Below are 20,290 nucleotides of genomic sequence, written 5' to 3'. Positions count from 1 at the left end.
TAAACCAGCCAGGGCCAGTCATGATGCCATCTTGACCGTAGCTATTTTAGGTTCCTCTCAAATATTCACTGCTGGGGTCAATAACTGTTTGGGGCCTGTAATAACTAGCCTTTTGTTACTTTAGCATTAGTCTTGCATAGTCTTTGAATTATTTTTGAATTTTGAATACTTATGTACATTTGATATTTCTGTATTTGATTATCAATAAATTAGCAAACATTTTTTAAAACATGTTTTCACTTTGCCATTATGGGTCGTTGTGTGTAGATGGGTGAGAAATAAATATATTTAATCAATTTTGAATTCAGGCTGTAACACAAAACAAATGTGGAATAAGGGAAGGGGTATGAATGCTTCCTGAAGGCATTGTACATGAGATTTCAGTATTTAATTTAATTTTCAATAAATTAGCAAACATATTTTTAAAGCATTTTTTCACTTTGTCATTATGCGGTATTGTGTGTAGATGGGTGGGGGGGAAAGTAAATTGAATCACTTTAGAATTCAGGCTGTAACACAACAAAATGTGGAATAAGTCTAGGGGTATGAATACTTTCTGAAGGCACTGTATATGTGTGGAAAACATTTCATCACAAGTAAGACATTTAACTTTAGTTTAGTCCATGTGTAACTCCACTCACTACTTGTAGCTGTATAGTCCGTTGGTTTTCTTGGTCTTGTTTAGCTTAATTTTCCGGTCAGTACTATAGCTAGCTAGCACTCGTTCACCGCACGTGGCTGCTAGCACCGACATGAAAAGGGGCACGAGGGAAGCCCTACAATATTACGTCAATGTTTAAAGTAATCTTTAGACATGTTGTACTTTTCTTAAATGTAGTTTTATAATTGACTAAAGCAAGCAGACAACAAGAAAATTGCATTTGAAAAGGGTGAAGTTTTTGCTGTGAGCCAATGGGGTAAAAATTGTATAGCATTTTTTTTATTTATTTAACCATCATTTAGATAGGCAAGTGTAAGGAATTGTATTAGATATTGGTAACTTGTTTTAACAACTTCTCAACATTAGCTATGGTTGACACAATATACACACTCCCTTTTATATTGGACATATGCTGGACTCATTGGACACATGCACGACACCCACAACTCCCCTCCCCCATGACAATCACTCAGACACACACAACTCAGGGTTGGAGCTCCAGACAAAGAACTACCTCAGGAACCAATGGAACGTGGACACCAGGCCTGTACAGGACTACCCAAGACCCAGATCGACCAATCGGAAGGCCAGACTCGCAGATCAACCTACTTTGCTTGTTGTCTATATATAAAACTGTACAACTGTGGAAACTCTCCCTTTTCCTGACGACCCCATACGGATCAGATAGAAAGAGCCGTGCTGCACGCTTTGCATAATATTTTTACACTTGAATAAACCTGCCTTATTATAAAATTATCCACCTCGTCCTATGTCTCCACTTGGTCTCCTGTCTCAAGTAAAACGAATTATCAACACAAGTCAGTTAAGAACAAATTCTTATTTACAATGACGGCCAAACCCGGACGACGATGGGCCGCCCTATGTGACTCTCAATCACGGCCGGATGTGATGCAGCCTCAGGTTGTTTTCCCCCACAGGTGGGCCGCGACGTTCTATCTAATACGAACTGGGACTATTCAACTCAACTAACATGACAAAAAAATACATTCCATTGCATGAGCCACATCATTTAACATAATTTGAATGAACATTCTACATCACCATGGAAACGATTGCATCACAATAACAGGGTCGTTATCAATAAAACGTCACAATACGCGTTCGATTGGCTGCTGGGTGGCAAGGGATTGTTAAATACATGTTATAACTATTTGGTTTTAATAATCATCACCTCTTGAAGAGCATATAGCCAAAACTACAAATTTCCGATTATTCCACATTTAGCTCTATCGTCAGAGTTATACAGCAAGGAACTGCTTGCTTTTCATGATCAGTAAATGTCAATTGATCATGTAATTTCAGATACGTAGGGCTTGACAGAGCTTGACATCGGCAAGTCCAAGAAAATCAAACAATATTTGGATATAGCCATCTAGTTTATCCCCTGAAAGTTAGCTCGTTAACTAGCTATATTGAGGTGATATGTTATTAGCTAGCTAGCCAATTTGACGTGGTCCATCAATCAGTGTATCATGTCTGTCAGCAGCAATCGTGATATAAGCACTCTTAAAAACAATGTTGAAAAGGGGATAATGTTAGTTAACTTTGCAAGGTAGGCGTACGTTGGTTGGAGAAAGAAGTACTCTAGGTCTACTTACCACTGGTTAGCCAACTGTACAACTTTCTACCGATAGCTTGAGAAGTAAACATAATTAGTTAACAATAAATCGATAACGTTATATGTGCCCTTCTGCTGCTTGACAGGCAGAGTCCACAAAAGATGGGAAATTAACCTAACCACTCATACTGGTCAGGTATAGTTCACTTTTTATATCGCCTCAATATCCAATTCATGGTGGCCAATATTGAGAGATCTTGAGGCTACCCTACGTATCTGAAATGACAAAATTGATGCTTACTGATCATGAAAAGCATTCAGTTACTTGTTGTATAACTCTGACGATCGAGCTAAGTGTGCGCAATTGTTTTGCATGGAATAACCCGGAATGTGTAGTTCTGACTATGCTCTTCAAGAGGTGATATTACAACCAAAATAGTTAACATTTTACAATCCCTTGAAAACGGCACGCAGCGTCAATGGTTTTAGCGGAGCTGGGAGTCTCCTTGCCGCCTAGCAGGCAAATCGAACACTTAGCACCTTATTGTGACGTTTTGTTGTATCTGAGTGTGTTGTTAGAGTCCAGTGTGTGTGCATTGAGTTAGTGCAAAAAAGGGTCAATACAGGGTCCTGTTGGATCCAGACTCAGAAATGGACTCAACTGCACAAAGTCCGGCCGCCCCATCTTCAGTCCGCTGTTTCGCAACAGAAAGCGAAAATAATAATTTCTTATTGGACGAGTCCAGGTAGTCCCCACTTTGTCATTTTTCATCCGTTTCTTCCTGATTCCTGGGTATATGGTAAATATTTTTTTTTCAAACTGTTATGACTTTTATTTTATTTTCATGACATCCATAACTACACGGTTATGCAGTAATTGTGCCAGCCCCAGACCTAATATTTCAATGGCGTAGGCAGCTCAATTTATAGGCTAACTTTTGATAAACTCTGGGCTTGGTAGATTGTTTGACTCTCTTAGTGTGACTGTCTCTGCTGTTTAGTCTAGCTAATATGTCTGTGAGCATGTAAGTGCATTTGTCTTTTTGTGTTGTTTGAGCAGTATCTCACTCAGTTGCTCTTAGTGTATTTTGGTCTGTTTGTCTCTTTTTTTCCTCTCTCCCTTGGTCTCTCACTGTCTATATAAGGGCATATGAAAGACATTTGGTCTATTTCTACGTTTAGATTCTCTCTCCCATGGCTGTGACCTTTGGCCTCACTGCCCCACATTAGCGTAATATAACCAGAGCATAGTTTTGTTCATTAGGGCACACTATGGAAAATATTTTAAAATGTTTCACAACAGAAAGGGAAAATAAGCATTTCTTATTGGACGAGTCCAGGTAGTCGCTCCCTGTTTCTGTCCTTTTTCCCCCTCTGTGTGGTGCCTAATGATCACGACCCTGGAGACTATTTGCTTTATGAGAGCATGACCTGATGCCATGGTATATGTTAAGTATTAAACCTCTTTGTCTCTCTCTCCCAGTGTTCCCAGTAACTCCAGGGTGCTGATGTTGTTGGGCCAGCTGGAGAGGCTGAACAGGGAGGCCATGCTGGCGGACGCTGAAATTGGCAGGCAGATCACTGCCAAAATCCTCCACCTCATCCAGACTCAGGGTGAGAAGAGTACTAGCATATACTGGGTTACACATTGACCATATATTTGCTTGAACCATCCTGGAAAGGCCAATGGGAAAAGAATAGCCTACAGTGCATTCGTAAAGTATTCAGACCCCTTGACTTTTTCCACATTTTGTTATGTTACAGCCTTATTCTAAAATGGATTACATAGTTTTTTTACTCATCAATCTACACACAATAACACATAATGACAAAGCAAAAAATATTTTTTAGAAATGTTTCCAAATGTATTAAAAATGAACTGTAATATTACATTTACATAAGTATACAGACCCTTTACTCAGTACTATGTTGAAGCACCTTTGGCAGCGATTACAGCCTCAAGTCTTCTTGGGTATGACGCTACAAGCTTGGCACACCTATATTTGGGGAGTTTCTCCCATTCATCTCTACAGATCTTCTCAAGCTCTGTCAGGTTGGGTGGGGAGTGTCGCTGCACAGCTATTTTCAGGTCTCTCCAGAGATGTTTGATCGGTGTTCAAGTCTGAGCTCTGGCTGGGTCACTCAAGGCCATTCAGACTTGTCCCGAAGCCACTCCTGCGTTGTCTTGGCTGTGTGCTTAGGGACGTTGTCCTGTTGGAAGGTGAACCTTCCCCCAAGTCTGAGGTCCTTTCTGTACTTTGCTCCGTTCATCTTTCCCTCGATTCTGACTAGTACCAGTCCCTGCCGCTGAAAAACATCCCCACAGCATGATGCTGCCTCCACCATTATTCACCATAGGGATGGTGCCAGGTTTCCTCCAGACGTGATGATTGAACTCTTTGGCCTGAATGACAATCTTGGTTTCATCAGATCCGAGAATCTTGTTTCTCATGGTCTGAGAGTCCTTTAGGTGCCTTTTGGCAAACTTAAAGTGGGCTGTCATGTGCATTTTACTGAGGAGTGGCTTCCGTCTGGCCACTCTACCATAAAGTCCTGATTGGTGGAGCGCTGCAGGAAAGTTCTCTCATCTCCACAGAGGAATTCTGGAGCTCTGTCAGAGTGACCATCGGGTTCTTGGTCACCTCCCTGACCAAGGCCCTTTTCCCCTGATTGCTCAGTTTGGCCGGGCGGCCAGCTCTAGGAAGGGTCTTGGTGGTTCCAAACTTCTTCCATTTAAGAATGATGGAGGCCACTGTGTTCTTGGGGACCTTCAATGCTGCAGAAATGTTTTGGTACCCTTCCTCAGATCTGTGCCCCGACACAATCCTGTCTCGGAGCTCTACGGACAATTTCTTGGACCTCATGGCTTGGTTTTTGCTCTGAGGTGCACTGTCAACTGTGGGACCTTTATATAGTCAGGTTTGTGCCTTTCCAAAGGGTCTTAATACTTATGTAAATAAGGTATTTCTGTTTTTTATTTTTAATACATTTGCTAAAAATTCTTAAAACCTGTTTTCACTTTGTCATTATTGGATATTGTGTGTAGATGAGAGGAAAAAAATGTATTGTATAAAGTTTTTAGAATAAGGCTATAACTTAACAAAATGTTGAAAATTATACTTTCCCAATGCACTGTATATTATAGCCAGCGTACTGTACATTTTCCGTTAAACACTGAGAATCCAACAAGCGCCTGTGTCTTGTTATAGCTGGGTATAATTTAAGATTTTGGCAAATAAACGACGGCCTCTAATAAACTCTGGGTCAAAAAAACTATAATAAGCTGCGCATATTCTGCCAGTCTGCTCCGGTGGAATTTCACAGCATCTTTCTTACGCTGAATAATTGCTGGCAATACAGTCTTATCATAGCTGCACCCTATCACATCTGTATCACAGACATCTTACGCATCTCTTTGTTGAGGCGCTTGTGTCTCTGCTCAACATCTCCAGGCTTCTCCTCAAAGAATGTAAGAGTGGAGCTGCGCCACCTTGTGGACTGGCTGCGCCACTCATTTAAGGCCAGGCATCACACCCTAATAGGGTATTTCTTTTGCTCTAGATTGAAGGATATGGCCTCCACCCTTCCTGTACTCAGCAGCACCATCTTGTTTAAAAATCCTGGGGAGAACCCTGATCTCTACCCTCATATAGCATTACCTTCTTTGTGGCTGCATTAATATTTCACCTGCACCAAACCTCTACCTCACCTGTACCGCCAAGCTCCAACAACACTTCAACATTATTTCTATTCTTCTCCTGGCTGCACATCACCTCAAACCCGTTACAGTATTACTGTCATTACTTTCAGTATTATGCACACATGATTCACTCACTCAACCCTGTTATGCCAGCTGGTGCATAAGGCAGCAGCGAAGGCTGTCTTGGCCATCTTCTCCTCTGTTATGTACCCCAACTCTAAGGCTGATGTTGTTGGAGCTCCGTCTCTATGGTTTTCTGCCATGTTGTGTTGGGCCTTCCTTCTGGAGACCAGTGGACAGCTCTTCTCTTGGAATGGGGTCTGTGTTCTTCCTTCCAATCCGGCTCAAGCGGCATCTTTTGAGTATTGTGTCCGTAGCGTCCTGCTTTGTTTGTCTGAGGAAGGGGTTGTTCGATAGTGTTCGGACAAAAGTTGACATTCATGATTATTTGGCGCCAAGTTGTGTGGAGGATGGATGTTTTTTTTTTCAGGTTTACTTCAGCAATTTTTCAGTACTCGTAACCATGTAGGCATAGAAGTGATCTGGTAGGTTTTGAGTTCTCTTTGTGCTATATTTTCTTGACCTCCAGATTTGTTTGAACTTTGTGAAGGCTGTTCGGGCTTTCTTGATCCTAGTGCAGATGTCTATGCGTGTACCCCTACTGTAGGTATAATGCAATGGTGCTCCCTAGGTATGTAAAACTGTGTGTCAAATCCAAGTATTGTTACTTGATTTATTTTGACTGCCTTTGCTGCGTTAATGGGAAAGAGCTGTCTTGCAGTTTACCAGTCCGACTTGCTTCTGTCTCTTTTTTCTTCTTGTACCCTAGTGTGTGTGTGTGCGTGTGTGTGTGCGTGTGCGTGTGCGTGTGCGTGTGTGTGTGTGTGTGTGTGTTATAAAACCGCCAGATCATCGGCAAAGTCAAGGACTTTTAGAGTTTAATACAAGGTCCATCGTATTTCGGGCCGGGAACCTCACGATACAATATTATCATGATACTTAGGTGTAATGCGATTCTATATGTATCACGATCAGTGGTGGAAAAGGGCCTGAATTGTCATAGTTGAGTAGAAGTAAAGACAGGCTACCCAAATATAAAACAATGACTCCAGTAAAAGTGAGACCCAGTAAAATACTACTACTACTTGAGTGAAAGTTTTAAAGTATTTGGTTTTAAATGTACTTCGTACAAAACAACTCAATTGTCATACTTGAGTAAAATGTAAAAGCAAATGCTATACATCAAATTCCTTATATTAAGCAGACACGACGGCACGATTTTCTTGTTTTTTAAATTTACGGACAGCCACTGGCACACTCCAACACTCAGACATAATTTAAAAACACAGTATTTGTGTTTAGTGAGTCCGCCAGACCAGAGGCAGTAGGGATGACAACATGTTCTATTGATGGTGCGTGAATTGGACCATAATGCTGTCCTGCCTGAGCATTCAAAATGTAACAAGTACTATTGGGTTCTCAGGGGAAATATATGGGAGTAAATGGTACATATTTTCTTTAGAAATGTAGTGGAGTAAAAGTAGTCAAAAATAGAAATAGTAAGTACAGATACCCCCAAAAAACGACCTAAAGGAACGTTTCACCCATTTTGAATGTTATGTTGTTTTTGTGCATCTCTGACTGATGTTCTATTGATTCTTGGGGTGTTTTCATGTGTATCTGAACTATTCACCGTTAAAGCAGGCAGAAATACAGCTGGTATGATGACTTTTGCATCATACCGGTTCTGTTTCTGCCTGCTTGAACGGCAATAGCTCAGATGCACATGAAATTACCCCCGGGAATCGATAGAACATCGCTCAGAGATCTACAAAATAACATTCAAAATGGGTGAATCTTTCCTTTTAAGTAGAACTTCAAAGTATTTTTTTGTTATGTTACACTACTGATTTACAATTCTGTATGTATTGCGATTCTATACTGCGTTTTTATTGCGATTCGATGTTTCAAACATATTGCTCACTGTCTGCTGCAGAAACGAGAGGACATGAGAAAACGATTTTTGATCAGTCATGGAAATTAAAGTGCTGAAACATGTTGTCTCACCAAATGGAAACAAGTGAACTGGACATCAACATTGATTGACGAACACGTCAAGATCAGCATTCAGACACAAACATATTGGTTTGTCACGCCAAGCTTCAGATTGCTGTTCTGAGCTAGATAAGTAACTAACTTGGCTAGGTCGTTCTTCATTCTAAGCTCATAGCCTGTTAGCAAAACTTGTCTTTTAGCCCGTAGCTCAATTTGCTTTACACCAGTTTTTTTTTGTTTATTTCACGGGCAGGACATACTTTCCAATGTCTGATATTGGCAGTAGAGGTCATTGATCTGCTCTTTTGGATTCATTAGAGATCATCACATTATACATTTATTTGGTTGTTGCTCAAATAGGTTTTCACCCACAAACACAGTATGTTTTTAAAATGGAAATCCAGTCTTCTAGAGAGGAAATGCTGTCTCAAAGCAGTAGTGCGGGCTGAAATGTGAGCGAACTCACTCACTCACTCACTCACTCACATCCCTCTTGCAGAGATATAATCTCTACGGTCCTCCTAAACCCTGCACTCACGGCACACTACAGCTGTAATCGGGCTCCGGCCACAGTCAGCCTCACTTGGGAGACGTCCACACAGTCATCATATACAGTCCCCGATAGGAGAGAGGGAGGAAGAGAATAATGACTGCTGCAGTATCAGACGCACGGACGCAACAGGGCAACTGCCTCTGTCTTTCTCTCCGCGCCTGGGCCTCGTGCTTGCTGTCTGTATAGGAGGGCACCTGGCTGGAACGCAGCCTGGTCTGCCCTGTCCGGAACGCAGCCTGGTCTGCCCTGTCCGGAACGCAGCCTGGTCTGCCCCGTCCGTCTGTCTGTCTGGGCTGCGTGAATGCTGAGTAGGTGGAGTGAAGAGGGGAGGCTGGGTAGGGTAGTAACCTTCTAGGACTGGTCACACGTCACAGTGCCTTAGAGTGCAGGGGGAGGTGCTACGAGCTGTGTCCTGGCCTGGTGGTTGGGCTTGGGGGCGATTAGCATCAGTATACTCCAGGCTGTATGGGGGATCCTTGAAAAAGAAAAAGGAGAGCCGCCCTCTAGGAGCTTAGATGCAATAATTGAATAACCTAATAACCAGCGTTTCCACAGTCAAGCTGTCTTCATCAGGGTACAATGACAAACACTGCAGGTCACTAGTTTATATAGTTTCAAAGGACACACACAGGTGTCTGTAATCATGGCCGGGTGTGGCTTGATATCATTGGTTCATTTACAGATATAAATAGAACATATGAAAAAAATATGAATGAATAGTATACGATCATAGATACAATTTGTCTACATAGGCCTACACACATTTACAATGGATAGAAAAATCACAATCATAAGAATGGCTTCAGCTCAAAGTCTACGTTGAGACTGAAGGGAGCTAGAGTCTTTAAATTAAAGATCCAGGCAGCCTCTCGTTTTAACAATAAATTGTCAAGGTCACCCCCTCTCCTAGGGAGGGTGATGTGTTCGATGCCGATATAACGTAGGGACGAAATAGTGGTTTGCTTCCAAAAAGTGGGCCTCAACTGGTTACGTCGAGTTTTTGCACCTAATTGTGCTACGATGCTCAGAGATTCGTACTTTTAGTTCACGCTTCGTTTTACCCACAATTTTTAAAATAAAATAAATAACTGCCTTAGTGGAGCGCGTGATAACACCTTTGATTGGGATCTGTTTCCCTGTATGAGAGTGTTTGAAGGATCTACATTTGTAAGTGCCAGTGCATTGAGCACATCCATTACACTTGTAGTTTCCATCCAGTAGAGGCGTAAATAGACGGTGTGCAGGGGTATTTTGGGGTGGTAAATCAGAGTTTAACAATTGATCTCTGAGATTTCTGCAGCGAGAATACGACCAAAGGAGCTTCCGAAAACACATTACTGTCATCGGATCTTAGGATGTGCCAATGTTTGTGAACGATTCCCTTAATTTGTTCCGAGCACTTTGAATAGCAGGTAGTAAGAACGCAGGAATGCTTCTTTTTGCGAGACTGTCCTTGACTGTTGATTTTGACCCCCCCCACACCAGATGCGATCAGTACTCGCAGGTTGAAACTCTGAACCAATCATATTAATTTGTAGGACAGATTGAAAAGCATGAAACATTTATGGCAATTTAGCTAGCTAGCTTGCTGTTGCTAGCTAATTTGTCCTGGGATATAAACATTGGGTTGTTCTTTTACCTGAAATGCACAAGGTACTCTACTCCAACAATTAATCCACAGATAAAACGGTCAACCGAGTTTTTCTATTAATCGCTCCTCCTTCAGGCTTCTTCTTCTTTGGACTTTATATAGCAGTTGGCAACCGACTGGACTGGAGTGTGAACCTCAGTTCATCTTTCAATCACTCACGTGGGTATATGCTCCTAAAAACCAATGAGAAGATGGCACGTGGGTGGGTATATGCACCTAAAAACCAACGAGGAGATGGGAGAGGCAGGACTTGCAGTCCGTCGAGCTTCACAAATAGAACCAAGTTCTATTTTAGCGCCTGGCCATGCCGAGGCTTGCGAGCAGTGTGGGTGCAATGATTGAATAACATGTATGTCAGGCCAGCATGTTAGGGTCAGGTTGCAGAAGAAAATGGTCCATGGCTTCAATACCGCCCTCGTGAGGAACATTCGTGTATAACGACTCAACATCAAAAGTAACTAACAAAGTATTCTCAGGGAGAGGATCAAGAGATTCAGTATTCGAGACCATACTGCTGCTGTCCTTTACAAAGGACGGGAGCTGTTCTGAGAGTGATCTAATAAGAGTCAACGAAAGTTGATAAAGGGGCCGTTACTCCATCAATGCCCGCTACAATAGGGCGCCCAGGAGGTTTTGTAACATTCTTGTGTAATTTCGGCAAAGTATAGAAAGTGACAATTTTAGGGTGTTGAATAGCCCAAAAATACATTTTTTGGTGAGGGTGATTTGACCAGAACTTAAATACCCACCTAGGATAGTAAAGATAGTGTTCTGAAATTGGGAAGTGGGGTCACTTCTGAGTTTCTTTTTAGAAAGTGTTGTCAAGCAGTTGTCTGACACTCATTTACATACTGGGTGACGAGGAAGAGTACTACTGTACTGCAGCGCCATGCAGCAACTGTAGTGCAGATCTACTACAGGTAGCTACTACTTTGAGCGGTTTGTGAAGTTACTGTCTAAAGGAACAAAGGTTTCTCTGGACTCTGTATATCCCGTTCTGGCAAAACTAAAACCGCTACTCTACAAATAAAATAAAGTTGCCAAAAGTTTAACTGGTTTCTGAAGACAGTGTTTACGGTTCACCTTGCCAGACAATAAAAGTAAATAAATAGTGTAAAGCCCACTTTAGAATACCTCAATAACAATAAAAATCATTGTATTGGGTAGTGCTTGTGTAGATAACACAACATGGATACCATAATACTGGGTAGTTGTTGCCCTTAAACACAGGCCCGCGAGCAACTGCGGCCACTCATGAGTTCAGATTTTGAACATAACAGTATGCCAGTGGAAGGGAGAACAGTACTAGGTGACCCAACTGTGGTTTGTGACTACTATCATTTCCCATTGTAGCCAATTCAATTGCAGTCATTCTGTTACAGATTTTTTTTTTTTACATTCTGTTACGGAATGACACGTTTTAAAAGACTTAAATCATAAACAAAATTGTTATCAGTAAAAACAATTACATAATTGGTAGGTCTACCTTGTTACTTCTGTGAACTTTCATTATCCTCCCTCATGAATGAGAGAAATTAGAAAATATCTTCAATATAAGTGTTTTTGTAACAGAATGGCAAGACAATATTTCTTAAACTTACAGAAGGCATATCATTTCTGCAACATTCAATATAAATGTTGATATTAGTTGGTAAGGATCTTAACTTCAACCTTATTGTGTTTTGATGCATTTGTAATACCTTTTTGAAGACTTTTTCTGGTAGACGTTTTCTAAGACCCCTTTTCCATCTGTTTGACCAGAAATCAAAGCATTTTCTTATTCCAAATTTTAGGATGAAAATGGTTGAAAAATGTATATATGCCTTAATTTCTCAAACCATTACCTTTCATTTGACCCCCAATTTGACAGGCTCCTATGAACTTCACATGCTGGTGCTCATGGGTCCTTTTACATGGAAATGACCAAACTTATGTTTTGGTTTTTTGAGGGTCAACGGTCAGCTATTGTTTTGTTCTCTAGGAGCTTTGAAAAGTCTGGTACGATAGAAATGTTTTTAGAGTTCACTTTTCGCACAGCCACTGAGAGTTGAGTTGTGCGTTTCAACTCGCTAGCTGTTCCAGTGCTGAAACCTGATTTTTGCAAAGTGTGTTTTATTTATGAGCCTATAAATGTTTCACACATTCCATTTCCATATTCCCATTCATCCTGGTGTTCATTATGTCTGCTCAATCAAACACTCCATCAGACCTCTACTGGCCTGGGTGTTGTGGCTAGCTTCCACAACAGCAATATGTCTCTATTTCATGGGATATGAGCTGCCCTGAGTGCTGCTGACTGAGTTATATTTTGTTTGCTTTCCTGGACTTTGTGTTATTTCTGTTCGTTTCTACTAGGGCCCTCAAATCTCAACTCTGGCCCTCTAAGCCAGTTCCACTGCATGTTTTCGTTGTTCCCCTCTCATCAGGAACCGATTTAGACCTAGGACACCAAGTGGGTGCAATTAATAATAAGTTAAAACAAAAAAACAGCAAGATCCGGACCTCGTTGAGTTGGTTGAGTTTTTAGTGCTCTTTTTGTGCGCGTGTGTAAGAGAGATTGATGTGTCAATTTTCTGTAATGGGCAAGTCTCCTTGGTGTTTTTACTAATTGCTGAGGAGCTGTCGTGGGAAGTTTGCGGGGGTTTTGTGTCCATCCATGTGGTAAGACTGTTTCAGAGAGAACCTGTGGCAGGCAGTGGCGTATTTTTGACTTCAACGTATCGTTGGGGAGGAACATTTTGCCTCTTTCTAATAATTGGGAAATATATCCGCCCTGTCCCTCCTGTAAATTACGCCCCTGAGGAAAACACTAAAAGGAGAGAAACGAGGGGTAGTAATGGGGGTTGGGGTCAGACTGAGAGAGGGGCAGAGCCCTCTTTCTCAAAGAGACGAGTATGTTTCACTCTTCTACAGCAGCAGCAAATGGATTTCACAATTTCTGTAAATGGAGAGCTGCAGGGCTCATGTTTTGAAACGTTTAATGTACTGTACATGCTATTTATATTTGCTTATACAGTACTCACTTTCAAATCAGAATTCTGCTATTTGGTTAAGAAATAGCATGGTAAAAATGACAACAATATGATGACCTTATAACTAGGCTAGTCATTACTTGTGCTATAGTAGCCTATTAACACTAACATAGCGAAGGGAAACGTAATGTAACTTAAGTCCCTCTGTGTTTCAGAGAAGACACGGAAGGAGATCATGTCCAAGGGCTCCAGTGGCATGGAGGTCATCCTGGCGACCTTAGAGGTGAGTTCACATCCCGTTCCACTATGGTGTTAATATAGTCCCAGAAATCCAGCACACATGCCACTTGGGTTGCGTTTACACAGGCAGCCTAATTCTGAACTGTTGGTCTTTTGACCAATCAGATCAGTTCTTTTGTCAATAATTAGGCAAAACATCAGAATTGGGCTGCCTGTGTAAATGAAGCCTTAGGGCAATTTTTTTGTGCACTACTTTAACGGCACATTCCACTACTGCTACTGTACAATACCACGACATCATAAGCAGAGGGCGTAAGGAGACCAACACATTAATGAAAAGGAATATCGTTGAGTAGCCATTTCACATTATCTGTGCCGACCCAAACCAAACTGAGCTGGCTCTGATATTTTTAGCAGGGTTCCAGCAACTGTGGTGGATGTGTAACCAGGCTGGAACAGTACGGTACGCTCGGCTCTGCTCGGCTCAGTAGTGTGGAAATGGTACAACTCACTTATAACAAGGACTATCGACGTCATGGTGTCCTAAAAGTAACGGAAGTAATAGTCTTCCCCGAGATGCAGTTTACATGGCACACACTTGGTTTCGGCAATGGCTTTTATATCTCGCCATCTCGTTACTCTCCCCATGTACTTATAAACCATTTGATGACCGATCAATCGCTTGCCTCGAAGCGAATAGAAGGCATTTAGCTTGTCTGGTAGGCTTGTGTCACTGGGCAGCTCGTGGCTGGGTTTCCCCTTTGTAATCCGTGATAGTTTGCAAGCCCTGCCAAAATCCGACGAGCTTCAGAGCCGGTGTAGTAGCATTCGATCTTAGTCCTGTATTGACGCTAGTTCCTGTTTGATTGTTCGTCCGAGGGCGTAGGGGGATTTCTTATAAGCGTCCGGGTTAGTGTCCCGCTCCTTGGATGCTCTAGCCTTTAGCTCAATACAGATGTTGTCTGTAATCCAGTGGTCACCAACCTTTTCTGAGTCAAGATCACTTTCTGAGTCAAAATGCAGACCGAGGGCTTAAAAAACGTAAGCCTATGCAACATTAACCAATTAAAAACACTTTTGTAGCAACGAGGTTTGTGCAGTAGGTTGTAAGCCCAATACATTATCACTGCATATTGGCTATACTTGAATTGCCCAGCCAATGTTGTTCTTCTCAGACCATTTTGAAATTACATTTCTACATTTTAGGTATATGATCACACTGGTAATATATAATTTGTTGTATTACTTGTGAGAAACAGCTGAGTGAGCATTTCCTATTTTTTTTTTTCTGGACTGGTGGCCTGCATCTGATGTTCAGTCTGAGCGGAGGGAGGGAGCATCGGTGAGGCTGCCTCTTACCTGACTCACTGTCCCTCTTTCCCTCCCTCCGCTGAGAAAAGGGGACACAGTCTTCCAGCTGATGGCGAAACACTGCATTATTTCTACCTCGTTTCTGCCTCATGCACCAATTCATGTTGTTACTCCTATGACCAGAGAAAGTGAAATATTCCTCGATATTAAAACGACACAAGCCGCTAATAATAACAATGCAAGCTTATCGAAACACTTTTCTATACTCATTCATTGCAGCTGCGGTGCTGGTTGTACCGTGAGTGAGGGATAACACGCATGGCTTATAAAAAAAGTGTTGACAGTGATGAATAACAATTTTAACATGAACTTACTCATAAAAACAGCAGCTTTTTGCTGATTCGTTGAGTCTCTCTCTAGTCATGGTTTTAAAAGTTTTGCATATTATCTTATATTATCAAATTTCCTGTGTGTTTGAGGCTTCTTTTCAGTCTATGGCGTGAGGAAACAGTGCAGACACGTTGATCTGAGCAATCTGATTGGCCAGTGGTAGGCCTATAAGTGCACTTGATTTGCTCTCTGGGCCTGTCAGGTAGCCAGAGTTCTACCTTCAAAATGGGAACACATTGCCTTCCCGGCGCTAGGGCTGCTGAATCAAGTGCACCTACCACCAAACAGCACAAATCAAATAAAAACAATTGGAACGCAAGGCTTCCTCGTTTTTGTTTTTTTTACAGAAATGTTTGGTGATCAACTAGGAATGTCTTGGAGATCAACCAGTCGATCGCGATTGACCGGTTGGTGTCCACAGCTGTAATCCATTGGTTCTGGTTGGGATATGTACGTGCGGTCGCTGTGGGGACGTCGTCGTCGATGCATGCACTTATTAATGAAGCCGATGACTGTGGTAAACTCCTCAATGCCATCGGATGAATCCCGGAACGTTTTCCAGTCGTGCTAGCAAAAAAGTCCTGTAGCTTAGCATGCGCTTCATCGGTCCACTTCTGAAATGAGCGTGTCACTGATACTTCCTGTTTGATTTTTTTGCTTGTAAGCAGAAATCAGGAAGATGGAGTTATGGTCAGATTTTCCTAATGGATGGCGAGGGAGAGCTTTGTATGCATCTCTGTGTGTGGAGTAAAGGTGATCTGGATTCTTCCCCCTCTAGTTGCACAGGTGGCATGCTGGTAGAAATTTGGTCAAACGGATTTCAGTTTTCCTGCATTAAAATCAATGTGCATGAATGGCTGTTTGTTTGTCTTAGGGTTGCAAAAGAGGGAATATTACTGGTAACTTTCAAAGTTTACCAGTATACCAGAATTTTGGTAACTTTCAAGGATTTTATGGAATTTATCACATGACATATAGTGGCCTTTTTGGGTACTTCACATTATCATGTGTCTGTAATTCTCTGGCATTAAAGCATTAAAGCACTAAAGCATAATCCTAAATATAACCCATCAACTTAGTGTTTATAATGAGGGTTTCGGCATGAAATACTCTTTCTATTTTTACACACTTTTAATTATTTTATGTCTTTGTTGTGAAAGAGGGTTTCCCAAAAACGCGTCTTGGTTTTTGCCCTAGCACTACACAGCTGATTCAAATAATCAACTAATATTCAAGCTTTGATCATTTGAATCAGCTGTGTAGTGTTATGGCAAAAAACTAAATGTGCACTCCTTGGGGTCCCCAGGACCGAGTTGGGGAAACACTGTTGTAAATGCTTTGCCACCAAACTGGTGGCAGTTATCAAAAAATAAAATATATGGAAGATTTGCGGAGTTAATAAAAAATAATGCCATTGTTGATTAGATGCTTTTTTTATCATTAACAAGGTTATTTTCTTTAAAACCATATGGTCTATTCACTAGAAACTCAAGGACAATATGGACACAGATATAAAGAAAATATACTTTATATGAATATATTTTTAAAAAGTTATTAAAGTATAAATTACCAAAGTTACCATAGATTACCTGTGGTCCTCTGTAGCTCAATTGGGAGAGCATTGCGCTTGCAATGCCAGGATTGTGGATTCGATTCCTGGGACCACCCGTATGTAAAATGTATGCACGCACGACTGTATGTCGCTTTGGATAAAATCATCTGTTAAATGGCATATATTATTATTATAATTACCAAAGTTGCCGGTAGTTTAGCAGCCCTAGTCTGTCTATGTGTGTGCACACGTACGAATGTGTTTGTCATTGCTCACATGTTATTTTGTGTTGGTAATATCCATGCTCTCTGTTTTTGATAGAACACACCGGATCTGCAAACTATCCTGAACATTCTGTACATTCTGAATGAGCTGTTAACTGTGGGTAAGTGGTATCCGCTCTGTACTTGGATAATGGGAACTAAGGGTTTCCTGTTTGACAGTGTCTTGCTCTCTGATTTGATGAGTGTCAGATTGTCTTGGGTGGAAACAGTGCTTTGATTGGGTAGATGGTGTGACTGAAGTGGTGGTTTGTTAGGCTGTGTTTACACAGGCAGCCCAATTCTGATATTTCTCGACCAATCAGGTCTGCTCTGAAAAATATCTGATGTGAAAAGATTGAATGTGATCGGTCAGAAGACCAATTAGTGGAAGAAAATATCAGAATTGGGCTGCCAGTGTAAAACGATTGAGTCGGGATTGACGATTGACTTGTGGAAACTGAGATGGTCATTTGTAAATTTGTGGAAGCTGTGTTAATGATAGGTGTGTGTGTGTGTGTTCCCAGGTGGGGGGCGCAGGGTTGGTGTGTTTGTGTCCAAGGGTGGCACAGGCATCCTGCTGCAGCTAGTCCTCAGTGGCAGTAAAGAGTCTCCCCCCAGCGAGGAGCTCATGCTGCAGCTCCACTCACTCCTGGCCAAGGTTGGACCAAAAGGTACCACATATACACACACACTGTATGGGTCCTCTATCGCTGTAACAAGAGACCTAACATAGTCATTCATACTTCTACCATAAACCATAATCCCTACCACAAACAGACCAATTCTAGCACGCACACTCCCTCCATCTCTCTTTCTTTCTTCAGACAGGAAGTTTGGTGTGAAAGCCCGTCTGAACGGAGCTCTGAACGTCACTGTGAACCTGCTCAAACAGAACCTGCAGAACCACAAGCTGCTGCTGCCCTGCCTGCAGGTCCTACGGGTCTACTCCTCCAACTGTAAGTCTGACCCACACTTACTGGACTGACCCTACATTACAGTAGGAACCAGCAGTCTGACTGACAGTTACTAACTTAACCTACTGTAGCCATAGGAAACAAATCTGACAGACAATTACTAACCTAGCCTTTGTTGCCATGGGCAGGGTTCTCCGCAAAGAAGGTAAGAGAAGCACGTCGCCACGTTATGTACTGGCTGCCCCACTATATACTGTATACTGAACAAAAATATGAACGCAACATGTGACAATTTCAAATATTTTACTGAGTTGCAGTTCATATTAGGAAATCAGTCAATTTAAATCAATTCATTAGGACCTAATCTATTGATTTCACATGACTGGGAATACAGATATGCATCTGTTGGTCACAGATACAGTTGAAGTCAGAAGTTTACATACACCTTAGCCAAATACATTTAAACTCAGTTTTTCACAATTCCTGACATTTAATCCTAATAAAAATTCCCTGTCTTAGGTCAGTTAGGATTACCACTTTATTTTAAGAATGTGAAATGTCAAAATAATAGTAGAGAGAATGATTTATTTCAGCTTTTATTTCTTTCATCACATTCCCAGTGGGTCAGAAGTTTACATACACTCAATTAGTTTTTGGTAGCATTGCCTTTAAATTGTTTAACCTGGGTCAAATGTTTCGGGTAGCCTTCCACAAGCTTCCCACAATAAGTTGGGTGAATTTTGGCCCATTCCTCCTGACAGAGCTGATGTAACTGAGTCAGGGTTGTAGGCCTCCTTTCTCGCACATGCTTTTTCAGTTCTGCCCACACATTTTCTATAGGATTGAGGTCAGGGTTTTGTGCTGGCCACTCCAATACCTTGACTTTGTTGTCCTTAAGCCATTTTGCCACAACTTTGGAAGTATGCTTGGGGTCATTGTCCATTTGGAAGACCGATTTGCGACCAAGCTTTAACTTCCTGACTGATGTCTTGAGATGTTGCTTCAATATATCCACATAATTGTTCTTCCTCTTGATGCCATCTATTTTGTGAAGTGCACCAGTCCCTCCTACAGCAAAGCACCCCCACAACATGATGCTGCCACCCACGTGCTTCACGGTTGGGATGGTGTTCTTCGGCTTGCAAGCCTCCCCCTTTTTCCTCCAAACATAACGATGGTCATTATGGCCAAACAGTTCTATTTTTGTTTCATCAGACCAGAGGACATTTCTCCAAAAAGTACGATCTTTGTCCCCATGTGCAGTTGCAAACCATAGTCTGGCTTTTTTATGGCCATTTTGGAGCAGTGGCCTCTTCCTTGCTGAGCGGCCTTTCAGGTAAATGTCGATATAGGACTCATTTTACTGTGGATATAGATACTTTTGTACCTTTTTCCTCCAGCATCTTCACAAGGTCCTTTGCTGTTGTTCTTGGATTGATTTTCACTTTTCGCACCAAAGCACGTTCATCTCCAGGAGACAGAACGCGTCTCCTTCCTGAGCGGTATGACGGCTGCGTGATCCCATGGTGTTTATACTTGAGTACTATTGTTTGTACGTGGTACCTTCAGGTGTTTGGAAATTGCTCCCAAGGATGAACCAGACTTGTGGAGGTCTACCACTTTTTTTTCTGAGGTCTTGGCTGATTTCTTGTGATTTTCCCATGATGTCAAGCAAAGAGGTACTGAGTTTGAAGGTAGGCCTTGAAATACATCCACAGTTACACCTCCAATTGACTCAAATTATGTCAATTAGCCTATCAGAAGCTTCTAAAGCCATGACATAATTTTCTGGAATTTTCCAAGCTGTTTAAAGGCACAGTCAACTTAGTGTATGTAAACTTCTGACCCACTGGAATTGTGATACAGTGAATTATAAGTGAAATAATCTGTTTGTAAGCAATTGTTGAAAAAATGACTTGTGTCATGCACAAAGTAGATGTCCTAACCGACTTGCCAAAACTATAGTTTGTTAACAAGAAATGTGTGGAGTGGTTGAAAAACGAGTTTTAATGACTCCAACCTAAATGTATATACATTTCCGTCTTCAACTGTACCTTAAAGAAAAAGTATGGGCGTGGATCAGAAAACCAGTCAGTATCTGGTGTGACCACCATTTGCCTCATGCAGCTCGACACATCTCCTTCGCATAGAGTTGAGCAGGCTGTTGACTGTGGCCTGTGGAATGTTGTTTCACTCCTCTTCAATGGCTGTGCAAAGTTGCTGGATATTGGTGGGAGCTGTCGTACTCGTCGATCCAGAGCATCCCAAACATGCTCAATGAGTGGAAACGTCTAGGAGAAACAACGGATCAGACGCAAAGTGGTAGGCCACACAAGCTCACAGAACGGGACAGCTGAGTGCTGAAGCGCGTAAAAAACGTCTCCTCATTTGTAACACTCGTTACCGAGTTCCAAACTGCCTCAAACCTGTACATCAGCACAATATCTGT

The 20,290-nt window shown here is 41.8% G+C and overlaps 1 protein-coding gene across 2 annotated transcripts in view; it reads left to right on the top strand.

The window, feature by feature from the left end:
• LOC120063081 (cytosolic carboxypeptidase 1-like) overlaps positions 1 to 20,290 on the top strand; it is a 44,924-nt gene that overhangs the window by 1,543 nt on the left and 23,091 nt on the right. For both annotated transcript variants that reach the window (XM_039013219.1, XM_039013220.1), the window contains exons 3-7: positions 3,724 to 3,854; positions 13,387 to 13,454; positions 16,986 to 17,049; positions 17,452 to 17,598; positions 17,752 to 17,883. In XM_039013219.1, coding sequence (XP_038869147.1) covers positions 3,724 to 3,854; positions 13,387 to 13,454; positions 16,986 to 17,049; positions 17,452 to 17,598; positions 17,752 to 17,883 — 542 coding nt within the window. The remainder of the gene's footprint in view (positions 1 to 3,723; positions 3,855 to 13,386; positions 13,455 to 16,985; positions 17,050 to 17,451; positions 17,599 to 17,751; positions 17,884 to 20,290) is intronic.

Source organism: Salvelinus namaycush, chromosome 18, assembly GCF_016432855.1.
Source record: "Salvelinus namaycush isolate Seneca chromosome 18, SaNama_1.0, whole genome shotgun sequence".
NCBI classification, from domain to species: Eukaryota; Metazoa; Chordata; class Actinopteri; order Salmoniformes; family Salmonidae; genus Salvelinus; species Salvelinus namaycush.
This window is presented reverse-complemented; position numbering and strand designations above follow the sequence as displayed.